We start from the raw sequence: 25,772 nt of genomic DNA on the forward strand, positions 1-25,772 counted from the left end.
CTGCTGCGCTAGCAGTGAGCAAGGCTCTGTGGGCGTGGGACCTGCCAAGCCAGGCGCGGGATATAATCTTCTGGTGTGCCGTTTGCTAAGACCATTCAAAAGGCACAGTATTTGGGTGGGAGTGTCCCAATTTTCCAGGTACAGTCGGTCATGCCTTCCCTTGGCTAGGAAAGGGAAATCCCCCAACCCCATGCACTTCCTGGGTGAGGAAACACCCCAACCTGTTTCGGCTTGCCCTCCGTGGGCTGCACCCACTGTCCAACCAGTCCCAATGAGATGAACCAGGTACCTCAGTTGGAAATACAGAAATCACCCATCTTCTGTATCAATCATGCTGGGAGCTACAGACTGGAGCCGTTCCTATTTGGCCATCTTGGAATGGAAGTTGGGCACTATGCTTTAAGGGGGACACTGCAAAGTGTAGTACTACAAGAGAGGGAGGAAAAGGGGAGGAGAGAAAGGAGGAACAAAAGGTGCAGAGGAAGGATAAGGAGAAGACAGAAAAGGGAAAGGAAAAGAAGGGAAAGGAAGATAACCAGAAGGATGAAGGACTTTTTCATAAAGCCCAATGAGAATGTCTGCAGGAAACTAGATATCATGCCTGGAGCATATAAAACACAGAGATCATGAGACTTGAAATGCCTTATGGTTAAGGGAACAGACTTTGTTAATTCAGCAATTACAAATGTAATGCTTACTTTGTGCCCAGTGTGCTATGAAGCAGTGGGGATACAAACATGGTCCCTGCCTTCATGGAAGTGAGAGTACAGCAGAGGAGACAGGTAATTTGAAAGGTTACTGCTATACCATGTATTATAATACTGGGACAGTAGAAGTACAGGTGGCTGTCCTGGAGCAGAGCATTTAAGTAATGTTTTGGGGGAAGGGGAAGGTGTGGGTTTTCCAAAAACGCTTCCAGTTGGCACTCACTAGGACTAGGATACCTTGGAAATTACTTAACCATTTTAAGTCTCAGATGTGCATCTGTCAAATGGGAATAACAGTTCCTGCTGCCTCATATGGGTGTTGTGAAGAATCAATACAGCAACCTGTGTAAAGTGTTTTGACCAGTGCCTGCCACAGGACAGAGTCCCATATTGTAAATCTGTTATTTTCATTTGGGAGGGAGAAGAAACAGAGTACTCCAGGTTCCTCTAGAGCCCTCCTTTCCAAATGGTCGCCTGTTCCCCAGAACATGGATAATAGGAACATTCGTTTTCTCATCCATTTGTTCAGCAAGCATTTGTCCAGCTCCTACAGACCTGGAAAGTTGACAGTATAGCAGAGGAAACAAAGAAGTGAACGTTGTCATTCTGAGAGATATGTGATTATTATGAGAATGCACGATTACATCTCATTATTATAAGGCAGAGAGTCAGATTTATGCTCAATAATGTAAGTAGACTTGCCCCAAAATAAAATATAATTCACACTATATTTATTATACAGGCTGTGCTTTAGGTTTTCCTGGGGAGCTTTTTAAAATGCAAATACTCAATCCTCAGACGAGAGCAATCGATTTCAAATATTGGACCATGGTATGATTTAAAAGCTACCCCCACTTTCCGAAAATGAAAGGCAATCCAGGTGAGTTCAACATGCATGCAGGGTTATGAACGATTTGTTTAGAATCACTGCCTGCCTTTCAAATGTCAGCGTCCTTCAAAGCTGCCCACATTTTCCTCTTTCCTCTTAATACCTACTGCATGTTCTCAGCCTCCTGCAGCTTCAGAAATCTTTCCTTCAGCTCCAGCTTCAGAAATCTTTCCTTCACCTCCATGATGGTCCATTCAGGGAGAAACAGGCAATTCCACCCTCTGCCTTTATCATCTTCCAATCTCAGTCCTCACCCCAGTGAATGGGGCCCGCCATCCACCACATACACCCTTTCCACGCCTGGTCCATCAGCCGGGCAAGTCCATGTCCCCCAGAAGCCTCTCCCTCCAACCAATCTTCTCCATCCCCTCTGCCCCTACCTTTGTTCCCTGAAGCCCTCATCATGACACATTTCCCCCAACTGCCTTCTGACCGGTTTCCCATCAGCCACACTGCCCAAATGCACATCTGAACATGGCTGCCTCACTGGTAAAAATGCTTTCTTGGCTCCTCGTGGTTTTCAGAGTAAAATCCAGGCTCCTGGGACAACCTGAACAATATGCCATAGCCTGAGCAAGGCCCGGCCGGCAGCCTCATCTTTGCCATTCTCTCACCTGTGCCATGAGCTCTGGCCCAGCTCAGCTTCCTCCCACATGCTCCTCTCTATCTGGAATGTCTTTTCCATAGTTGTCACTGGACAACTACTTTGCACCCTTTAAAACTTCTCCAGAACTCTCTTCCTGACAGGCAGGCCCTCTTCACAAGCCAGAGTTGAGGGGGAAGTCTCACTCCACTGTGTCCAGGAGCCCCTGTGCTCACTGCTGCTGTATTCATTCCACTTGGTTGAACTATGACTAGTCCATTGCCTTAGTACATCTGGGCTGCCTAACAAAATACCACAAATTAGGTGGCTCGTAAACAACCAAAATTTCTGTCTCGCAGTTCTGTATGCTGGGAGGTCCAGGATCAAGATACCGGAAGATTCAAACTCTGGTGAGGGCCCACTTCCTGGTTCATGGATGGTCCTCTTCCCACTGTGTCTTTGCCTGGCAGAAGGGATGAGGAATCTCTCTGGGGTCTCCTTTACAAGGACACAAACTCTGTTCCTGAGGGCTCCTTCATGGCCTAATCACTACCCAAAAGTCTCACTTCCCAATACCATAACCTTGGGGGTTAGGGTTTCAACAAATACATTTGGGAAAAGAGGGCAGAAATATTCAATCTATAACATATACCATAGTAGGTGTTTAGTAAAATTTTAAAGATGCCTGATTGATTTGAACTACAAAGATCTTTAAGAAACAGCTGAAGGTGTTTCTGTTCCTGAACAAATACAGACAGACTTGGGGAGCATTCAGGACTCTAAGCCGCCCCATTTGATAATTCTGGAGTATCCACGCAGCATTGCATGTCCAGGCATAAGATACGGAAACCAACTAGAACAAAAAAAGAACTGGCCCCAGTCACCAATGCCAATGTGGCACAGTTAACTCTAGCATGAGTCAAGTGTGAATTCATACCAAAATGGTAATTCAGAGGTCTAACAGTACAGTCCGACAGACCTGAGTTCAAATCCCAAGTCCATATTTAATAGCTAAAGGGCCTGGTGTAGGTTCCTTAACATTTCTAAGCCTCAGTTTTTTGACATATAAAATGGGGGTTAATAAATTAGATGCCTTTATTATAAGACTATTGTGGGGATTTAACGAGATTACTTACCTAGTATCTAGCACATCACAGCCCTGCAAACAACATTATGGGAATGGGACAGCATCAGGCCACCAAGGCAGGAGATTTAGATTTATGAACTTTCTGAAGAAAACAATGCCAGGGTGCCATTTCTAATATGAATGAAAACTGGGAACCAGGAATCAAGGACCGAGCACAAGACCACTTCAGCTGATGGGCCACTGTGGAGTCTCCCCTTCTACTAATTCTAACCCCTTTGTTAAAATGACCCCAACACAATCAAGAAAGGGCAGAAAATGCCTTAAGGACACTATACTGCCACAATTCCTGGTGTATTTGTTTGCAAGGGCTGCCATAACAAAGTACCATAGATAGGATGACTTAACAAACATATATCATCTCACAGTTCTGGAGGCCAGAAGTCCAAGATCAAGGTGTCAACAGGGTTGGTGTCTTTTATGACCTCTCTCCTGGGCTAAAAGACCACCACCTTCTTATTGTGTCTTCACATCGTCCTCCCTCTGCATATCCCTGTGTCATAACATCCTCTTTTGGTAAGAACACCAGTCCTGTTGGATTAGGGCCACCCCAATGACCTCATTTTAATTTAATGACTTCTTCCCTTCCCCAAATACAGTTGCATTTTGAGGTACTGAGGGTTAGAGCTTTAACACGTGAATTTTGTGAGAACGCAATTCAGCCCATAACAGCTGCTTACCAAAATCTTTCCCAAAAGCCATGGATCCTGAATTTCACTCTATTCACATTGATAATCACACCAGGAGGCTGGTGCTAGAGGGGTACCATACCCAAGAACTTCTAGCTTTCTTAGGCTCAGAATAATCCCTTTTATCTACACCCTAAGTCTCTCCCCTCATGGATTTATCCTTTGTCCACTGCCAACATCTATCCCAAAGTCTTGCCTGCCTTTCTTCCAAGGTATAAGTTGTTAGACTACGGTTGCTCCATTCTAAATTATTACTTCCTTTATTATTGAGGAGTTTTCTCATTTTAATATCATTAATATGGGGAGAAGGCCTTACAACCAGAGCCAGCAGAATAGCAGGTCTCCAAACACTGCCCCTGCCAATGTCTCAGTCCTACCTCCCACTTTCTACTTTACCCTGTCTTCTCTGATCGCCCTGGGCCTTAGCTGCTACTCAAATGCACAAGCAAGTTCCCACTACAGAGACTTTGAACTTATGTTTCCCTGTGTATCCAACACTCTTGCCCCAAATCGCCACTGAATTCAGTCTTCACTTCATTTGGTTCTCAGCTTAAATGTCACCTTCCCTGAGAGAAGCCTGACTACTCTATTTAACTAGAAAACCAACCATCTCTCCAACAATACTTTTTGAACTTCTATTCTTGATCAGGCTGAGACCAAGGAGCAGAAAATTCACAGAAGCATGAGGCATGACACCAGCCCTGCCCAGAGGATCTTACAGTCAGGTGCAAACATCGTATTAGAATAGTATAAATATATATATATAATACTATAACGAATAAGTCCAGCCGGGCACCTGGTGGCTCACTCCTGTAATCTCAGCACTTTGGGAGGCCAAGGTGGGTGAATCACTTGAGGTCTGGAGTTTGAGACCAGCCTGGCCAACATGGTGAAACCCCATCTGTAGTAAAAATACAAAAATTAGCTGGGCATAGTGGCACATGCCTGTAATCCCCGCTACTTGGGAGGCTGAGGTGGGAGAATTGCTTGAACCCAGGAGGCAGAGATTGCAGTGAGCCGAGATCACACCATTGCACTCCGGCCTCGGCAACAAGAATTAAACTCCATCTCAAAAAATAAATTAATAAAAATCATGACTAAGTCCTAGTAACAGCCAACATTTGTTGAACACTTCATGTTGAACTAGTTGCATAGTCATAAACGTGAGCACACATCTTAGAGTAGAAAGGGAAAGAGAAGCAAAAAGGTGGAAAATAACCAATTCTCACACTTCCCAAAGATATCTGGCAAATATCCACATCTCCCCAGCTGGCAACATATAGGAAGGAGGAATACTGATTGCTAAGAATTAGATAGTGACACCTTGACAGACCCCCTTGCAGGACATTTCCTGTCTGGAAATGGGTCCAGGAAGAGCCATGTGTTGGGAGCAGTCATTTAACATAGTTTAACAATTAGATTTCTAGGATCCCAGGACCCCGTGTTAGCTTCCTATCATATGGGTCTCTGATACACCCTGGTAAATTGAGTGTGATGGTTAATTTTATGTGTCAACTTGACTGGGTCATAGGTGCCCAGATATCTGGACAAAGACTATTCTGGGTATGCCTGTGAAGATGTTTTTGGATGAGATTCACATTTGAATCAGTAGACAAGTAAAGCAGATTGCCCTTCCCAGTGTGTGTGGGCCTCACCAATCGACTGAAGACCTGAATAGAGCAAAAAGGCTGAGTAAGAAAGAACATGTCCTGTCTGACTGCTTGAGCTGGGATATTGGTCTTCTCCTGCCCTTGCACATCATCGATTCTCCCGGGTCTCTAGCTTGCTGACTCTTGGCAGATTGTGGAGCTTCTCAGCCACGCGTGAGCCAGTTATTATGAGTGAATGAATGAATGAATGAATGAGTACTGTTGGTTCTGTTCTCTGGAGAAAGCTGATACAGCAAGCGTGGAATCCGATCTGACTTCTGTAGCTTCTGTGACCTATTCCCCACAGGAATAAGGGTGGCTGATGAGGGTGATTCTGTGAAGCCACATAGGGAGCTACAAGGACTGCCAATGACAACAGCAACCTCTGCTGTGGGCACAGTAAATCCCAGCCAGCCACTTCATGAGATGACTACAGCCCACTCGGTGCAGGAACTGTTCCACAGTACTTCATACCTGTAATAGCTTGGAGAAGGGACCCCTAACCACATTTCACTGTGGGAGAAATAAGTCAGGTACTTGTCCAAGGTCTCGCAGACCTATTCCTCGGACAAACTAACACTGAATATCGTAAGTCAAAGTGCTTAACGATTTCCCATAGTCCAGCAAGGAGCTTGACCTGGTGGTCTGTTGGGCGGGTTAACTGACATGCACTGACGTATGCAATCAGTGACTCAAAAGGAAATGACGTGATAATGTTTAAAAATTGAGAAATTTCACAAGAAATTTGTATTTCCAGCTTATCATGGAAAATGGGAAAATCTGGCAAATGCTCTCACAGTCTTCGTCTAACAATCGGCTACAAACGAGTAACGACTGACCTTCTGGGCACAGTTTTGGACCTTCAGTTTGCCATGAGCTCTTATTTCTCTCTCATCTGTTACTGTCTGGCCCTGCAGGCTTTTTGTTTGTGTGTGTGTGTGTTTGCTTTGAGACAGGCTGTCACTGTTGCCTATGCCGGAGTACGTTGGTGCAGTCTCAGCTCACTGCAACTGCCTCCCAGATTTAAGTGATTCTCCTGCCTCAGCCTCCCAAGTAGCTGGGATTACAGGTGTGCATACCACACACAACTAATTTTTGTATCTTTAATAGAGACAGGGTTTCACCATGTTGCCAGGCTGGTCTCAAACTCCTGGCCTCAAGTGATCTGCTCATCTTGACCTCCCAAAGTGCTGGGATTATAGGTGTGAGCCACCATGCGTGGACACCCTGCAGGCTTTTGAATTGACTACTCTTTTTTTTGCCTTCTCCCTCTTCATTTTAGCAATACTAATGCATTTCCCTCATGATCTCTGAGAGCTTTTACGCTTTCTCTTGCTGTTCTCTTTGCCTGATGGAGGAAGAATAAATTAACTCTTGCTGAAGGGGACTCAAATCACATTTTCAAGTGTGGAAGGATTTGGCTGGACAAAGCCGTAGGACAAATGACACATCATCCTCTGGATAGTTTTAGCCTATTAATTCAAAAGAAAACAAAGGGGGTGGTGGTGCTTACTGTTATTGTTAAAATGGGAACATTTCTGCTCTTTATGTGTTGTTTCCCTCCAGGTGGAAGGAGCACCATCACAGTAACACACCTGGGGTCTCCCAACTTTCACTTAACTCTTTCAGGGAAGATTGCATTTGGGTGAGTTAAGAAGGAAGACTTGCAAATTCACAGCCCAACCCCTTTGTCTCCCCTTTTCTGCTATGGGCTAATTTGCCTACAGAAAGCATATGTTTTGTTTTGTCTCCGTCACATGGTAAAAGGAACTTACCTCAGGAAAATTAAAAAAACAAACAAACAAACAAACAAAAAAAACTGCAGGTTCCCAGCCCTCACTGTGTCTAGGAGGGCAAGGCTGTGTGGTAGATTATTCGCTAAAATGGCTACAATTACTCCTTGCCCTGAACGCAGCCCTGTTAAATGGTCCACACACCTTCTTGGGGCAGAGAACTGGGGGCAGAGTTGCAGGGGGCGAGGGAGAGATCATGAGGTTTCTGGATATTACCTTTCAATTCTAACCTTATTTCTCTTGGAGTGATTAGACTCTTCATTCTGAAGAGGACAATCTGTGGTCTTTACCCATCCAACATTTAAGCTCTCCACAGATGAAGAAGCAGCCACCTTCCACTCTGGAATCTGAAATGCCAAAAATTTGCTTTTCCTTCCTTCCCTGGAGCAAGATGGCCCTCCCCACTCCAGAATCTGAAACAAAAGTCTTCCCTGCCCAGAAATGTTCTGCCAGCAGGTCCAAAGAATTTCCAAACGCCTACTCATCATCAAACCATGACACTCCACATTGCTTCTGAACAAGAATCGTATTTTACAGTGAAAAAAACCAGAGACATTTAAGTCCATGGGGTTCACTAATCTTGTCATATACCCTATTTCCTAAGCTCTCCTGACCTTCTTGGACTACCTTAAAAGACTGAGTGGCAGTTATGTGTATAAAATGTAGTATATGACTATGAGCCAGATAGTACTATATCAGCTGTTTCTTCTACAGTCAGAGTACATTGCATTCCCTTACCACAACTCTGGACATCAATGGTTTAGGAAATTTAGTGTCCAAGGGAAGAATGTTCCCCCTAGGACACATAACACTATTTTATGGGAAGCTGAGCTGCCACCTCCCTATGCAGGTTCCTTCACTGGAGGAACAAGGGGAAATGAGAGTTAAGGTGTTGGTTGAGGTGATTAATTCTGTCAAGCTAAACTACCGGCACTAATTACCCCACAATGGGAAATGGGAGATCAAAGGCAATAGGAAATGTGTAGCAGAGAAGTCATAAATGCATAAACACCAAGCACGACCTTATAAAGAGTTACAGTAAAGAGTTCTCAGCATCTACTGACACTTTTTGCTCGTTTTCTTGCATGTACAGAAATATATTGACTAATTTTCTTCTTTCTTCTCTGTCCTGCTAGTTTTATGAGGTGGATGAGTGATAGTTAACTTCAGCATTTACTTCCATGGAAGGCAGAATATTGAGATGGGATTGTGACAGGACTGGAATAAGAATAAAGAACCTTCAGACACCCTAGACTTGAAGTTGAATTCAGCAACTTAAATGGCATTGTGTTGGCTTTTCCATGGGAGGAGATGAGAATATTGTCAAGTTTATGAGGCATGTTTGCATTATATTAGGTGATATTTGTTGCTTTCTCTTGTTGACAGTGAAAATGTAGAGAAAACAAAGTGGATGTGGTAATGTTGAGCAGTCAAATGGGTGTGCATTTGTCATGATTTTCTGCTGTCCAGCATGTAAAGCCTCCTTTGTATAGACAATCTGCCCTGGTAAGGCAGACCCCCTCTCCTGTTAGAATCTTAATATACCATCTGTGTGCTTTCCCACCATTCTTACAGCTAGGTACTTGACCTCAACATTACCTACCAGGTTTAACCACACCAAACTTTGAATTAGAAGTTAGTGGTGTGAAAGAAAAAAAGGGCAGGGCCTCTCTGAATTTCTGCTTGTGGTGGGAGGCAGCAGCAGTAGCAGCAGGCACCCTGAGTAGCCAGAGGCTCTAGGAGCAATGTCGAGTGTCAGTGAACAATTCTAGTGACAACCGTGTATCCATAAGCAGCAGCCTGGTGATGCTTCACAGCTCAGTCTCATGTAACTTGTCTACAGTCACTGAGCTGAAGTCTCAGGCTTTCCCGACTAGTCCAAGAGTTACCCAGTTATCATGTCCTGAATTCCTTTTTGGCTTGAATCAGGCAGACTTGCTTTCTATCGATTGAAATTTAGAACTCTGACTAATACATATCATGTATTTAATGAAGATTAATTGAACTTTTTTCATGTGCCAGGCACTAGAGACTATCAGATGCCACAGTTACGATAGTGAACAAGCGAAGATGTGGTTGCTGCCTACATGGAACTTATAGGCTAGAGACGGAGATATTAATAGAATAATTATGAAAATACATTTGATATTAATTCTGTTGTTTTTTCCACATTTACAGTTCCTTGAAGTTCATGACATTACTTTCTCTTGGCATTAAAGCAAGAGTATTTAGATCAGAAGGAAAGAGGCAAAATGTTATTTGTGACTAGGGAAGAGGTGAATTAGACATAACTAGTACTTTTAAAAATACTTTTCTGCATTTTGCAGTTTCTCTATAATTGGCATGCATGTCTTCTTAAAACATCATTTCCATTAGACAGATTGGACTTTACTCTCCAGCTGGAATCATTGAAACCTGCAAAGATTTTTAGTTAATGCTATCAAAAACTGCTTTTCACTAGCCTGCATCATTATAACAGCAATTGGAAACTGTAGTTGGTCTATGTGAGATTATACTAAATTTGTTAACATAATATGTCTTAATATGATTTAGAAGATATGCTTTATTTTCTTGTTAGCACTATTATAAAACAAGTAAAGCAGATCAGACTATATTAAGAACAATTTTATTGAATATTGGAATAAATGACCGTGGAGAAAAATTACCCTTAAAAGATTTGCAATTAAATTAGACAATTTTAGAACTGACTTATTAAATGTCTAAGCTCTGTCACCTGCTTAGTTATGTAAAATTGTATTATTTTACCTCCATGGTGGGAGAACAGTCATATCAACAGAAATCAATGACATTTTTCTCTCTTCTCTCTCCCCACAGCTCATTCTTCATGCTGTGCTTGTTTATTTGAGTTGTGAAATGATCCCTTATGTTCAGACTTCTGCATCCTACCAAGCCTGCCTGTAGTGGTGCCATTTAAAAGTGTACAAACTTCACTGTGGTTTTGGACAATTAGTTCAAAACTAAGTTTGAGAGCAAAGTGGGAAATTCCACTGGCCATATATTATAAGTTCATATGGTTTCCTTGAGACAACTAACCCCTTCGTTGGGAAATTAGATTCCTTTCCACTTTGCTGCTAAAATTCTATTTCTATAGCCTTCTTTCCTTCCTATCTTGTTTCTGTTTCATTTATTTACTGTGAGTTACTCAGTTAAAAAAGCTCACTCTGTGGTTACCAGTAATATTTTTTCTCTCTCTTCTTTTTTTCTTTTTTTTTTTTGAGATGGAGTCTCACTCTGTTGCCTAGGCTGGAGTACAGTGGTGCAGCCTCCGCTTACTGAAACCTCCGCCTCCCAGGTTCAAGTGATTCTCATGCCTCAGCCTCCTGAGTAGCTGGAACTCAGCCTCCTGAGTAGGTAGTATGAAGCACACACCACCAAACCCGGCTAATTTTTATATTATTATTAGAGACGGGGTTTCGCCATATTGGCTAGGCTGTTCTCGAACTCCTGGACCTCAAGTGATCTGCCTGCCTCGGCTTCCCACAGTGGAGGAATTACAGGCATGAGTCACCACATCTGGCCTCTCAATATCAGTTGGAAGTATTTAGCCATAGAACTCTGGGTGATGAACGGTTGCTTGCTGCATGATTCAGTCACACCATCTCTCCTAGCTTTGAAAATTATCTATTATTATGCTCTATTACCTGTAATCTAAACAGATCTGTGATTTAGGGAAAGTCATTTTTTACTGACTTTCGGCTCATTGCCTGCACACACAATAACTTTTTGTTTAAATGCTGCATTATAGTGTGGTATTTTTGAACCAATTTAAGGAACAATTAGATTTGATTGAATTCAAAATTACATTAAAATTCAATCACGTGTGACGACACTAGCGAAAATAACTGTTGGGACAATTGCCTGGATCTAGGCATGGTTGAGTCAGACAGAGACAGCTACAGTGCTAGGGCACAGAAATTTATACCTTTCCCTCCATAGCTGGCAAGTTTCAGCTGACATCAAATGTCAGGTGTATTCTTATTCCAGAAACATTTAAATGAGGAAAAAAAAATACATCTTAGAATTGGGCAAATCTGGTGTTTTGATTTTACAACTTAACTCTTTGAGCTCTGAGCATCTCTTGTGCTCACATCAGACATCTCCATAGTAGGATAGTGGTTCTCGGATGATTCCATCACTTCCCTGTTACCTCAGTGCATGTTTCTGGATCTAGCAAGGCAGTTCGATTCATGCACTTGTCAAAAACATTGAGAATTTATTTTGCTGTGTTAGGCCTAATTCTTGCTCTTTTAAAACAAATACTTTGTTGAAAATCTAGGACACAAAGAGACTACAGACCACTGAAAGTGGTCTATAACATAACAATGCTCCTGATTCTCTAATAGAAACAATATGATACAACAACCAGAATTCCACACTAGTGTCAGCAATCTGCTTGTGAGATGTATTTTTTCATATTTCATATTTCCAAGCAGGTCTACCACCTCTCTCCCTTATTTCATTAGGTATAAATAGGATTTGGTTGAACTGGGTTTCTGTTTTAAAGGTATAAAGCGTTCTGGCTTTACTTCTAACTACTTCCTACCCCCATCCCCCAACTACCCCTGCCAGTTCAAGATTCAAGGTAAATATAATTAGTAGTGATAATAGCTAATCATAACTCTATTACCTTATTTGAGGATTTACTAGCTACATTAAAGACCAAGATGGAACAATGTATGGACAAAGATTTCTCATAGGAATGCACAAGTATTGAATGTACAAGTATTGCAATATTTTAAAGTTTATTTCCTGAGAAAGATGAAGGTTGATACAATTAGAACTTGCTTGAAACAACAGTTATAGTCTGAAACCAATAGTCAACAGTCACAATTTCTAATTTCTATCTTTTTCCCAAATGAGAGAAAAACAAACGATTACATGGTGATTGTAATTCAGCTTCAAGCCTTTAAAAGGAGACTCAATACAAAACCTACTGGCATTTTTTAAGGAATTAGAAACAGATGGAAAGCATGATTCTTCCTCTGGAGGGTTTGACATTCTTTCTGCAAAACAGATTGGAAAAAAAGACAATAATTGCCTCTAAATCCAACCATTGTAAGTATGCATCTCCTACTGGGCCTTCTAATTTGCTCTTCAGATGACTTTGCATACTGTCTGTGGTAAAGATATTGGGTTTGCCAGGGGGTGGGTGGGGGGCAGACAGGCCTGAGTTCAAATTCCTGGGTCATGACTGACTTGTGTGACTTTGGGGAAACTAACCTCTCCATGCTTCAGTTTCCTCATATTAAAACAACAGGTATACTGAAGCTTATCCATTCAGTTTTGTGAGGATTATGTCAGAAAATAAAGGTACTTAGCATGATACTTGGCACATACTAACAGCTTGATAAATTACACCACCCACGATTACTTTTATATGGTAATGATTATTAGCGATAGTTATAGTGAAAACTAGTGATAGTGATTAGGGGATACAGAACTAACCACTCCAAAACTTAGTGGCTTAAAGTAACAGCTATTTCTTCAGCTCATGCTCCTGTGTGTTGACCATTTGGGCTGGTCTCAGCTGGGTGGTGCTTACATGGCTTTTGGCTAGGCTGACTTTTGAATCCTTGTTTAGCTGGGTGACCAGCAGCGGCTGGCTGATATATGGTGGCCTCATCTGGTATGGTCAGGAGGATTGGGGCCTCTGCCTTCGAATAGAAAGACCAGGCTTTTCCACCCTTTTGAAGTCTCTGCTCACATCATGTTGTCACTGTCTCTTTGTCAAAGCAAGTTACAAGGACAATGCAGACTCAGGGATGAGGAAAAAATTATCTCTTCGGGGGAGGTATCCCCAAATCAACTGCAAGAGTGTAGATATAGCCAGAGGTCAAAACATTAAAGCCATTTTTCTAATCTACCACAAAGATCTCCTTTCAACACTTCAGTTGACCTCTCTGTACTGCTTGTCTTGATACCCTTCATGTTTTTCCCCTTCCTCCCTCCCTCTCTTCCTCAAATTCCCACTCTTCCTCAAATATTTATTAAATAAAATATTTCATGTACAGGAGATACAGCAATAAATAAGATTTGATTCCAATTGTCATAAAAGTCATGTAAAAAATCTCACTGCCTAGAACGAGTCCATATTTAGAAGACTTTTTTTCTCTCCTTTTAGCAGCTCCCCTACACTCTGTGTTAAATGCTAAAGCTAGCTAACATTTTCATAAATAACAATGAGAGCTAATGCTTTCCTCTAACTGTTTAAAATGATAGTGTTTCTAAGGAAGGGTTTCCAGCTGTTTTGTCTGATTTAATCAAGAACTCTTAACATGATTATCTCAAGATTTTGCTCCACCCATTTGCAATTCTCTTTATAAAGCAGAGATGACTGAGACATTTGGCTCATGGCATGATCAGGAGTGTCTGCCTTGCACAGCGTCCTAGTTGGCACCGAAAAGGTTGGGTAATGACCTTCTGGATTAGAGGCTGTTAAAAAGTAAGCTGGCTGGGCGTGGTGGCTCATGCCTGTAATCCTAGTACTTTGGGAGGCCAAGGCGGGTAGATCACCTGAGGTCAGGAGTTCGAAACCAGCCTGACCAACATGGTGAAACCCCGTCTCTACTAAAAATACAAAATTAGCTGGGCACGGTGGCACATGACTGTAATCCCAGCTAATTGGGAGACTGAGGCAGGATCACTGCCTGAACCTGGGAGATGGAGGCTGCAGTGAGCCGAGATCATGCCATTGCATTCCAGCCTGGGCAACAAGAGCAAAACTCCGTCTAAAAAAAAAAAAAAAAAAAAAAAAAAAGGTTAACTGAGGCATAATAAAATTTTAAAGAGTTTATTTGCACAAATAGCGATGCATGAATAGGACAGCTCCGGAACCACTTCTGAGGGAACACCAGGGGAAGGTTTCTATGGGATGGACATAGAAGTAAAGCAAATAAAATATTTGATTTATTTTAATTATACAGTCTCCATACTTGGTTTATTCTGTTAGAAAGTCCCTAGTTACATACATTTGTTGGTAACTTCTGATTGGTTGAGCTTAAGTTCTGTTTTACTTGAATTTCAGCATTTACAAGAAATAGCTCAAGTTAAGTTTTACTTATGTTTGCAAATCAAGCAAGGCTTAGTTCACTTACGAGACCTAATTGGTTTTATCTGCTCAGGGGTTCTTTAGACCTGGTCTGCATCTTAATTTACTTTAGCAAGACTTATCTTTTTCATATGTTTTCATAAGTGTTTCCAGTTCCTTTGGGGGGAAAGCAGAATTCAAACTCAGGCTTTCTATGTCTAAAGGGTGTTTTTTTAATGCCTCATAACAACTGGAAAGCCTTAAGTAACGATCAATGGCAAAATGAAATGGAATGAAATGAAATGAAAAGGGCATATTATTGATATATACTGTGAGAAAAAAACTAAGCAACAAGAGCATCAAATTGCATCATTACGACTTTTTTGGAATAAGCTTTTAGGAGGAGTGAATGTATAGCCTTATTAGTTATTTCCTATAAACTGTAAATTTGCTGGCAATTACCTTTGAAGCACTAAAATGCATGCTAATTAAAAGTGAATTATCTCAGTGCAGGATTTAGAAATTGGAACAAATACTACACTAAACTGAGCTATTTTGGACAATTTGAGCTAAAAGCTAATGCTCTAATAGGATGTCAACAATGACATTTCTAATATTATTTTGACCTCTCATTTTCTGAGACGGAATAAAACAAGGGACAAAGAACTTCTATTTTTAATGGCATGTATTCTGAAAATGTGCCAGAAAACATAAAAAAAAGAAAGTACTCTCCTATTTAAGTGCTAGTGAATGTCTTTCTTGATTTGAACTCAACATTGGCTTTTGAAGAGTTTAAACAAAATAAACAGGTACTATTAGTAATGATTAATATATAGGTCATGAGGTAACAAATGTTCCAGTCCTGACCAGCCTGTAGGTATAAATAAGGACAAGTTAATGCCCACATTACCTTGGTTCTTTATCCCACCTGCACATGCAGGCCTCGGCAGCCCTCCTTAGGATCCACCCCAGTTACTGGGAGTCCGCACTACCTGCTATGTACCATAAGAAGCACTAGGGCCCTTTGGAGACAGGATGGAGGTATGCAAATTAGCTCTGGATCTTGAAAGAAGCACCTCAAAGCCAACTTAGAGGTCTTGGAAAGTTTTTTTGTACTTAGTGATATTTCAGAATAATTTATTCCTTTTTTAAAAAAATCAGTTGCAATGACTACAGCAATCACACTCCTTTTTCATTGTACACTGTCATCTTTCTGTTCAAAGCCCTTTTTTTGTTAATTTTATTTCCCTATTCTCACTCCCTTTCCCTTCACCTCCTTATATATCATTGTTAAGATCCATGTTTTCTATGTGCATGTTTTTTAAAAAATTGACACAAATAGTACCGTGCTATAAATATTGATGCCTCTTGATTCTGCCTTTTTTTTTTTTTTTTTGAGATGGAGTTTCCCTCTTGTTGCCCAGGCTGGAGTGCAGTGGCGTGGTCTTGGCTTGCTAACTTCTGCCTCCTGGGTTCATGTGATTCTCCTGCCTCAGCCTCCCAAGTAGCTGGGATGACAGGCGCCCACCACCATTCCCAGCTCTTTTTTGTAATTTTAGTAGAGACGGGGTTTCACAATGTTGACCAGGCTGGTTTCGAACTCCTGAGCTCGAGTGACCCACCCACCTTGGCTTCCCAAAGTGCTGGGATTACAGGCGTGAGCCACTGAGCCTGGCCAATTCTGCATTTTTAAGATCAAGCCATGTTGCTGATGTGCATCCACAATACGTATGAATCCACCATGTTCTGCAAGTGGCAAACGCCTAGGTGGCCTCCAACTCCCCATTAGCATGAACGACACTTCAATGAACCTTTTATCCATGTTCCTTGTGGACCCTGGTGAGAAATTTTCCAGCATATACTCCCAGGAGGATGATCTCCAGGTCATAGGGCATACTTAATTACACTACACACTCACGACGACTTTGGAAGTTAGCTAGAGCAGGGGAGGGAAAAGCCCACTCCAGCAAGGCAAAGAACATGGACAAAAGAATGGAAGAGTGCTACAGCAGAGTGGTTTCTGAGAATGGTGCACTAATGAGTGTAAGTTGTGATGTGGGGGAACTGAAGAGCTCTCAATGTCAGGCCTTGAAAGGCTTCCTGTGCTAAGCTAAGGGGTTTGAATTGTAGATTGAACACTCTACTGAGCCATAGACAAGTGTCAGCAGGTGAGAGGTCATAGTCCATTCCCATTCCTACAAAGGAATACCCAAGGCTGGGTAATTGATAAAGAAAACAGCTGTATTTGGCCCACAGTTCTGCAGACTGTATAAGAAGCATGGTGCCAGTGTCTGCTTGTGGTGCGGGTTTCAGGGGGTTTCTACTCATGGTGGAAGGGGGAGGCAGGCATCCCATGGCATGAGAGAGGGAAAGGAGGTGCCAGACAATGTTTAGCAATCAGATACTGCAGGAACCGACAGATAACTTATTCATTACCTTAAGGAAGGCACCAAATTGTTCATGAGGGATCCACCCCCATCACCGAAACACCTTCCACCTAGGCCCCACCTCCAATTTGGGGGATCAAATTTCAATATGAGATTGGGAGGGAACAAATATCCAACTATATCAGAGGTATCATTAGATTTGCATGTTAGAAAGGGCACTCTGCCTGCCCTGCACCCTGACAAAAATATCACCTCAAATACCGAGCTCAAACACTAAAGTGGCTCAAATGCCAAGGCAGTGCATCTTCTCTTAAAGGGATCTGGTGGCTCATCTCCATGTCTACCACACACAGTGTCCAGGACAAGAGCTGGGCAGTGTGGGCACTAAGGCAGATGGCTAAATCCTAGTTCCTGCCAGCCCAGACTGGGCTCCAAGAGAGGAGCACTGACACATGGGGATAGACAGGGGAAGGGTGTTTGCAAAAGGGGACAGAAGAAGGTGCCCCAAGAGGGGCTAAGACCAAGTATCAAAGATGATGGCAGACTCACTGCTCTCAGAAGTAGGGGGTGGAGGGCCAGGCGTGGTGGCTCACACCTGTCATCCCAGCCATTTGAGAGGCCAAGGCAGGCAGATCACTTGAGGCCAGGAGTTTGAGACCAGCCTGGCCAACATGGCAAAACCCCATCTCTACTAAAAATACAAAAATTAGCCAGGCGTGGTGGCATGCACCTATAGTTCCAGTTACTTGGGAGGCTGAGGTGGGGGAATTATTTGAACCCAGGAGGTGGAGGCTGCAGTGAGCTGAGATCGCACCACTGCACTCCAGCCTGGCCAACAGAGTGAGACTCTGTCTCAAAAAAAAAAAAAAAAAAAAAAAAATCCCAAATCAAAAAAGAAGTGGGGGCTGGCTGCGGGGGATACACCGGCAGAACTCTGATCCAGAGAATAGGTTAGGGAAAGGGTATGGTAACATTGCTACCGATGTGCACAAACTAGGAAAAAAAAAACCACGTAGGTACTGTATATATAATCAAAACATTATGACACTATTATTCCTGACATTCAGTTGTCCTTCCTCAGAATCTTTGGCTGCTGATTTTTATTTCTGGCAACAATACAAAACCAAAAGACCAAGAGGATTAAAAACAGGAAAAAAAAAACAACAAAAAACAGTATGTGCAGGACAATTTCAGGGCCTTTGGGATCTGCATCTTTTTCAAGGTAATGTAAGCAGAGATGTCTGCCTTTTGGAGTTGTGTCTTCCTTGGCTCCTGGGGCACTGTGCCCTGTAGATCTCGTCTCTCTCTGTGCCTTCACTGGCTCCACATCCTCCCTAAAAGGGCTCTCTTTGACATCCAGCTTCAGTTCCTGTCCCAGGACCAAAGATTTCCAAATCTCCCACCCTGAGATCCCTCAGCCCACCTTCATCCTGGCTTTCCCAGCTGCCTTCAGATTCATTCACTTGGATGTCTCCCTCTGATGTCACGTCAAGCTCAATATGTCAAGGAGAAACTCACATCCTTTCTTAACACCCCTTCCCTAAAACAGCATTTCTTCCTGACTCGTCTACTGCTCTCCAGCACCACCACTTTCCTTGTTCCAACCTTGGAGTTACATAACTAACAGATGCCTCTCTATTGCTCCCAAGTCAGCAGCCAACAAATCCCAGGGATTCTTTTCCTACAGTAAGATTCCGTTCTTTCTTTTTCCAGAGCCACCACCAAGACTAAATACCTAACACTCTCTCCTGTATTGAAGCCTTCCGATTTGACTGCCTACCTCCACAGTTTCTCTACCACACGCCATTCCCCCTGCAAGGCCCTGTTTCTGATCATTTAATGCCACTGTTATGCTTTTTGTAAAAATCACAGAACAGTTTCTTAAAAGACAAATTCCAAGGTTGAATGTAAAGTTGTTTATTAACTAGTTTTATTTACCTGTTTTTGTTTTCATGCTCTTGAATAAAATCCTTTATTTATACAGTTATTGAATTAATATACTCTGGCCCCCGACTATGTGCCAGCCAAGGATACATAAATATGAACAGAATATGGCTTTTGCCATTTTCTGAAAAGCATATAGGCCCATGGTAAAACACAAGCACTCATGACAGTTTATTTAGGATGCAGTGGGAAAAGTGCTGTAGCAGAGAGGAATCAAGATAATGCCAAAGTCTTAGGGAGAAAACTGGGAGCAGGAAAGATTTTATAGATGATAAAATATGCAACAGGGCATTGAAACATGAATAAGTGCTGGCCAAGCACTTGGTAGTTTGGTCTTTACTGTTAGCAAGGCACAGTCTCTTTATTTATTTATTTATTTATTTATTTATTTATTTATTTATTTATTTTTGAGAGGAGTCATATTCTGTTGCCCAGGCTGGAATGCAGAGCCCCGATCTCGGCTCACTGCAACCTCTGTCTCCTGGGTTCAAGCGATTCTCCTGCCTCAGCCTCCCAAGTAGCTGAGTGAGAATGCAGGCATGCGCCACCACGCCCAGCTAATTTTCGTATTTTTAGTAGAGACAGGGTTTCGTCATGTTGGCCAGGGTGATCTCGAACTCCCGACCCCAGGTGATCCGCCTACCGCCCGCCTCGGTCTCCCAAAGTGTTAGGATTACAGGCCTGAGCCACCGCGCCCCGCTGGACAGTCTCTTTTATAGGTACAGTACGCACTCTCCTCTCCCCAGCTGCTATGACTCACTCTAAATTACCCTCCGCCCTCTCTCCAGCCTCTTTCAGGTCTCCCTTAGGCTTTGCTAATTCAAATTCTGCTTTCTTCCAAGTCTACCTCAAGCCAAGACTAATTTCTCCTCAGTGCTTCCTGGCTCTGATCTTCATCTTCTTTATCTTCTCCTCCCAGCACTGCACGGTATCATTTTTTAATCAGAATGTTAGCGCTACTTTTTAGGACAAAGTTTCTCAAAATTAAAATTGTATTTAAATCATCTGTATATGTGTTCGTAGGTTTGGTTCAGCACCTAGGAATCTGCTTTACAACAGGTCCCCAGGGGATCCAAGCACAAAACGATCCTGGACCACTTTGACCCACTTTGAGGAAGGCAGTGTTAGACCTCTGCGGTTGACTTTTATATCTCCATATGGGCTGTCCTCAGCCCACGGCGCCTAGCATAGTGTACGTGCGTTGCTCAGCTCTCTGGCTCCCGGTGTCTGCTCAACTTGGTGACTATTAGATATCTCAATTATTAATGACACCCAGAGTCAAGAAGAGTAGCTCAGCCAAGTGCACAGTACCTGCCCTCTCCAGAGGAGACTAACTCCTGAGGCGTAAGGTCGCTCTGAAAGTCACAAGAGCAAAAGGAAATTACTTTTTCTGTCTTCTCAAAAAATGAGCAGCCATCACCCCAAATGACCTTAGTGCATCTCAAATAAACCATGCTTTCAGAGTATGCAAAACGCATTGCAAGTTAAACCGATTGCAAAAGAAAAAGCCCACAGATACTCCGTGCGCTCAAAGCCATCATCCTCACAAACGTAAAGTGATGTACTCCAAATAGAGATCAAGGAAAACGAATGTAACTCAGGTCACCAGGCTTTGGCAACAGAAAGCACCCGAAGTTGTTCTACGTGGCTGTCCCCAGTCACTCAGTACACCCGCTAGACAAGGGCTCCTGGGCCGAGCCCGGCCGTCCGCGGGGGCGGAGCCGGGACGGCAGCGGCGCGCTGACGTAACGGGCGTGGGTCGTCCGTCGCGTCGCCCGGCGGGGACCGGGCTGGCGGCGGTAGCTGTCGCCCGCTCGGTTGCGTGACCGCAGGGTCCGCGTCCGCTCCCTCCGCCCTTCGCCCTTCGCCTCGTCTCGGCCTCCGCGGCCGTGCAACGGCCGTCATGGTGCCGTCGGCGCTCCCTGCGCGACCACGCTGAGCCTCGGTGCCGCGGCGAGCGCGGTCGAGGTCGCCATGCCTACCCGTGAGTGGCCGGCCGAGGGCCGGGGGCGTTGGGAGGCGGCTGCCTGCGCGACGCGCTTGGGCTGGGTCGTCCTCCCGGGGCGGCTGGGTAGGCTGGGCCGCGCTGAGCAGAGCCAGGAAGTGCCTGCGAGCGGCGGAGTTAGTTTCGTTTCCGCTCAGCCTTCCGGGGATGGCGTGAGCCCGTTGCACGGATCGGGAAACTGAGGCCCAAACGTTAAGGGAACGGCTGGGACGCGCTGTTAGGAGACGGCAGAGCTGGTGGTAACCTAGACCCGTGGGATTTCACAGTTAAAGCCCTTTTCCCACGGCCACACGGCTTCGTGGGACTTTATGGAAATACTGAAAATAACTGCGGTGCCGTTGTCAGTCCCTTCTCACTTCAGGGGCCAGACGTCGCTAGCGGACGCGCCGGCCCCCAGACAGACCCCCGACAGCCTAAGGGCGCCCGTATCGCGGCCGGGGCGGCTGAAGTCGGCACCCTCTGTGGAGCTTGTTAGGCAGAGGCGCCTCGAGTGTGGCTTTTTGGACCACACTTCGGGTTCACCCGGGCAGATGATTAAAAATACTGGTTTCGAGCCCCTCCCTAGTCCCATGGAATTAGAGTCTGGAGTTTGGGCCCCGGAGTCTGCACATCTAATAAGCGTCCCTGGGGTTACCAAGGCACCCCAAAGTTTAAAAGTCACTCGGTCTTGGAGGATTTTTAGACAGACGCGATACTACCGTACTACTAATGACCTATTTTTAAATGACCCAGATAATCGCAGTGTGACTTTATATCCACTGGTCAATATGGACATGTGCAAACTAGGGAAGCTCCTGATGTTGGGTAGAAAGGAAGCAACTTGGTCATTGATTTGAGAATTCAAGTAGGACTCTTTTGACTAAGTGTTCAATACCATAGAATCTTTACACACTTGTGAATATATTTCCTAGAATTCATAACTACTTCTAGTTGTCCTTATTTTTGTAGCCATATGGGACACTGAATTTCCAGGTCAGTCTCAAATGCCCTTTTCGTCTAGCGGTGGGAAAAGATTGAGTTATTTCTTGATATTAGAAAGATTGATGTTTTCTTGATATTTAAGGATGTTAAATTTAAATTGATACTAAAGATATTTAAATATTTTCTTGAGATTTAAAGATTTTCCTGTGGCAGATCTTTAGTCCTAATGCAGAGATTACTTTTAACTCCTCATACATACGTGGGTACTGTGGATTTTGTTTTCTTGACACACCACTGTGTGTCCTTAACTCACGTTCTTGGACTTCGTATCCAGTAAATATGTCCAGTTTATATTTGTTTTATTCCTTTTGGCTGGAAGAATATCATTTACAATCATCTTCATTGTTAATTGCCGGTTTATTACTGCTAAATTCATGTTCACGTTATTCAGTGAATATTTGAGACTAACGCTATGCTAATCTTTTATTTTCTGAGAAACCAAAGGGGAGGAGGTAAGCACCTATTGAAAGTTGAGGCTTCGAGTAGAATTTATTGGTAACATGCCAAAATTATCCTGTGAAATAAAATTTTTAGTTATGTTCTAGGGTTATCTAGCTTCATAGAGTGGATATAGTAAACTTGTTTCTTTTTCAATGTTTAGTTTACTCTGCAAAATGATTTTAGGATGGGCCATGGTGGAGTTTGCATAGTTAAGAATGCAGATTTCACACCCTGACTGGAAGACAAGTTTAATGTTTGCTTTATCTGTCATTGTTAATATTTGTCATGGTACATTTTTTATGACTGGGTAGAAGTGTGCTGTGGATTGACTGGGGGTACCCGTGTGAGGTGCGTAGTGTTCATATTTGCCTTTTCTCTTCTTTGGCTGTCACAGCTGCCAGAATTGCTGGGATGGTGCAGTGGACAATAATATCTCTTTGAAATTCTGTTTGTAGAATATATATCCAACACAGAGATGGCACAGTTGTTATTCTCTGAGGGAATTTAGGAGGAAGTTCACAGCTCTTAGGAGGAAGACTATGCTCAGATAAGCTAAGTGTTTTTGTTTGATTGGTTGTTTTAATGTTAAATGGTTGAGAGGCTCAGTGATAAGCCCAGGCCAGTTAATCCGTAAGAGTTTTAATTAAAATCAAAGGGTTGGAGGTGGTCACTGTGGTCTCTCAGACTCTCCAATTCTGAGAGCAACCCTTGCTGTAAGTCATAGAATTATTCTACTTTAGCTATTTTGTTGCTTATTTGGAATATTGGTACTCGTCGAAACTGTTGTTAATAACTAGAATCCAGTGGAGCATGCAGTAACCCCACTGGCTAAGCAATGATATATCTCATGAATATTAACAGCCACTTCACTGGAATTATTTTGGAGATCCATAGACTCTCTGAGAAAGCAACCACCTGGAAGGATGCCTGACAGGAAACTGCCAGGACACAGAAACAATTTTGTGGTGGTGTTACAAGCCTGTAGTCTGAAACAATCCTTAGGCACAGATTTCAAGACTATGTCACTGAAAGCTATTTCAAACCTGTAAACCTATAATTTGACACGTCATTTTTCTAGAGGCCTTTATTTCATTCTCCATTCAAAGGACCATTAACAAGCATTCTCTTTTAAAGATTTTCAAACTCTGAATCGGAATGTGAGTTGGAAGGACTGTTAAAGCTTCTTAATCATTTTATTTTGTGTATCGGTAAGCTGAGCCTTCTGCGAGTTTCCATGGAGTAAAACCATGACTTGAACACAGAACTGGACCCTATAATCAGTAACCACAGCGAGCATAGTAACATTAATTTTTCTCTAGCACGAAATTGATGATAGTTTAGCCTTTTTTCCCCCTTGCGTTACATTAAGACAAATGTAACCTTGGTCAAAATTTAAATCATTCCGTGAACTTACAAGAATGCCTTTGCTTCCATCCTGTAACAGAAATCTTGGGAAAAGCTGTGGATCCCACTGGTGTGCTAAGTAGATTCTTGTTTACATAGACACAAACTTAAACTTTTAGTAAACTCCTTATGTGAAAGTAGCTCCTGAGTTCACAGATAACTTGCTTCAAAACAGGTCCAGTAAAATGTGCTCTTTTATATTATATGAACATTTATTCTATATTTTCTAGGGAAAACCAAAACTCTCAAATGTTGTTTGCTGTTAAACTATACTTGGAGTGATTATGTGTGTTGAATGCTTTCTTTTCTTGTTCAGGTACTGACGTTGATGTCTACGCAGATCTCTCAGGCTGTAGTAATAATATGGTTACTCCATGTTTGTTTTTCTTTTGATGACGCTGATGATATTTAACTTATTTTTAAATTCATTTTTATGAAAGAAATGCAGAATGAATTGTAAAAGTGCTGATTGAAGTGTTTTCCTTTTAGAGACACATTACATGCAAACTTGGCCTACGCTTTCATATTACTGGATTATTAGCCTTTTGTGTTCATTCATATTCTCATTCTTTCTCTCCTTTTTTCCCCTCTTCCCCCCTTTCCTCATCGTCCCCTTGCTTCCTTCTCCCTTCCCCTCCCATCTCCTTCCTTCCTCCCTTCTTCTGTCTACCACCTGTGTGTCCTGCCAGAGCTGTAGCTGATGAATTTTCTTTTTTGCAGTGACCTTTGGCTTGCCACTGCCCTGTTTGCTGCCCAGATCTCATCTTTCAGTCTGTCCCCACTCATGGGGACATGGAGCTACATTAAAAGATTATGTAGGTAGTAGGAGATAATGCTGGAGAAAGAGAAAGCCAGAATTTGAGGTTTTTGTTTTTTTTAAGACAGAGTCTTGCTCTGTCGCCCAGGCTGGGGTGCAGTGGCACAATCTCTGCTCACTGCAACCTCCAAATCCCGGGTTCAAGCCATTCTCCTGCCTCAGCCTCCCAAGTAGCTGGGACTACAGGCATGTGCCACCACGCCTGGCTAATTTTTTGTGTTTTTAGTAGAGATGGGGTTTCACCGTGTTAGCCAGGATGGTCTCAATCTCCTGACCTCGTGATCTCCCTGCCTTGGCCTCCCAAAGTGCTGGGATTACAGGCATGAGCCACCGCGCCCGGCCATTTGAGGGGTTTCAGTGCTCTCACAATCGCAGTTATAGTGGCTTTCTATAGGCTTAGTAGCAGTTTCCAACTCCTTGATTGCTTTATGAAGACTTTTGCTATTAGTAATAGGAAGTAATTATTGAATACTGATTGTGTGGTAGGCAGTATGCTTTGTGCTTTACCTGATTTATCTTATTTAACTCTTGCACTTTGAGGGAGGCCCTATTTGACCTGTTTTAGAAGATACAGAGATTGAAGTTCAGAAAAGGTCAGTAACATTCCTAATGACAGTAAGTGGTAGAGCTGGGATTGCAACTAGATGGGTCTGACCTCTAAGTCCCAGCTCTTTTTTCATACTATAGTGCTCTGAGCCAGGCAGGAGTTGAATGGGATCCCATCGGTTTAACACTGTTACTTTTGCTTAACACTGTACCTGGTTATATAATAGGTGCTTGGTAAATGCTGAATAAATTAATAATAGAATCTTTAAAAATTTTTTAAATTGATACATGATATTTTCACATTTATGGGGTAGGGTACATGTGATATTTTGTTATATTCATACAGTGTGTAATAATCAGGTCAGGGTATTTAGGGTATCCATCACTTTAAGTGTTTATCGTTTCTGTGTGTTGGGAACATTTCAAGTCCTCTCTTCTAGCTACTTTGAAATATACAGTACATTGTTGTTAACTATAGTCATCCTCCTCTGTTATCAGACGTTAGAACTTACTCCATCTAACTGTATGATTTACCTATTAACCAACCTCTCTTCATCCGCCTTGCTCCCCCACACCCTTCTGGCCTATACGTAGAATGGATTGAATTGTAATTGGAGTCAGATAAGTTATTCTCTGAATACCATAACTGGAACTTTTTTTTTTTTCATAAAGATAGTGTTATAAAAGTTTTATAATTTGGCGAGGCACAGTGGCTCATACCTGTGACCCCAGTACTTTGGGAGGC

The 25,772-nt window shown here is 42.9% G+C and overlaps 1 protein-coding gene and 1 long non-coding RNA gene across 4 annotated transcripts in view; one reads left to right on the top strand and one right to left on the bottom strand.

Annotated features, from left to right (window-relative positions):
* The window catches only part of LOC103237451 (uncharacterized), a 592,913-nt gene extending 571,989 nt beyond the window's left edge, over positions 1-20,924 (bottom strand). Inside the window, exon 1 of the long non-coding RNA XR_005240932.2 lies at positions 20,816-20,924. This is a non-coding gene — a long non-coding RNA (uncharacterized lncRNA). The remainder of the gene's footprint in view (positions 1-20,815) is intronic.
* EFR3A (EFR3 homolog A) overlaps positions 20,581-25,772 on the top strand; it is a 102,929-nt gene continuing 97,737 nt past the window's right edge. For 2 of the 3 annotated variants that reach the window (XM_008001556.3, XM_008001554.3), the window contains exon 1: positions 20,581-20,817. Coding sequence is in view for 1 of the 3 variants with exons in the window: in XM_008001554.3 (XP_007999745.1) it covers positions 20,808-20,817 (10 nt within the window). In the remaining 2 variants the exon portion in view is untranslated. Of the gene's footprint in view, positions 20,818-21,053; positions 21,078-25,772 lie in introns of those variants that run through there. The other variant, XM_008001555.3, reaches the window with a different exon arrangement.

Source organism: Chlorocebus sabaeus, chromosome 8 (genome assembly GCF_047675955.1).
Source record: "Chlorocebus sabaeus isolate Y175 chromosome 8, mChlSab1.0.hap1, whole genome shotgun sequence".
NCBI classification, from domain to species: domain Eukaryota; kingdom Metazoa; phylum Chordata; class Mammalia; order Primates; family Cercopithecidae; genus Chlorocebus; species Chlorocebus sabaeus.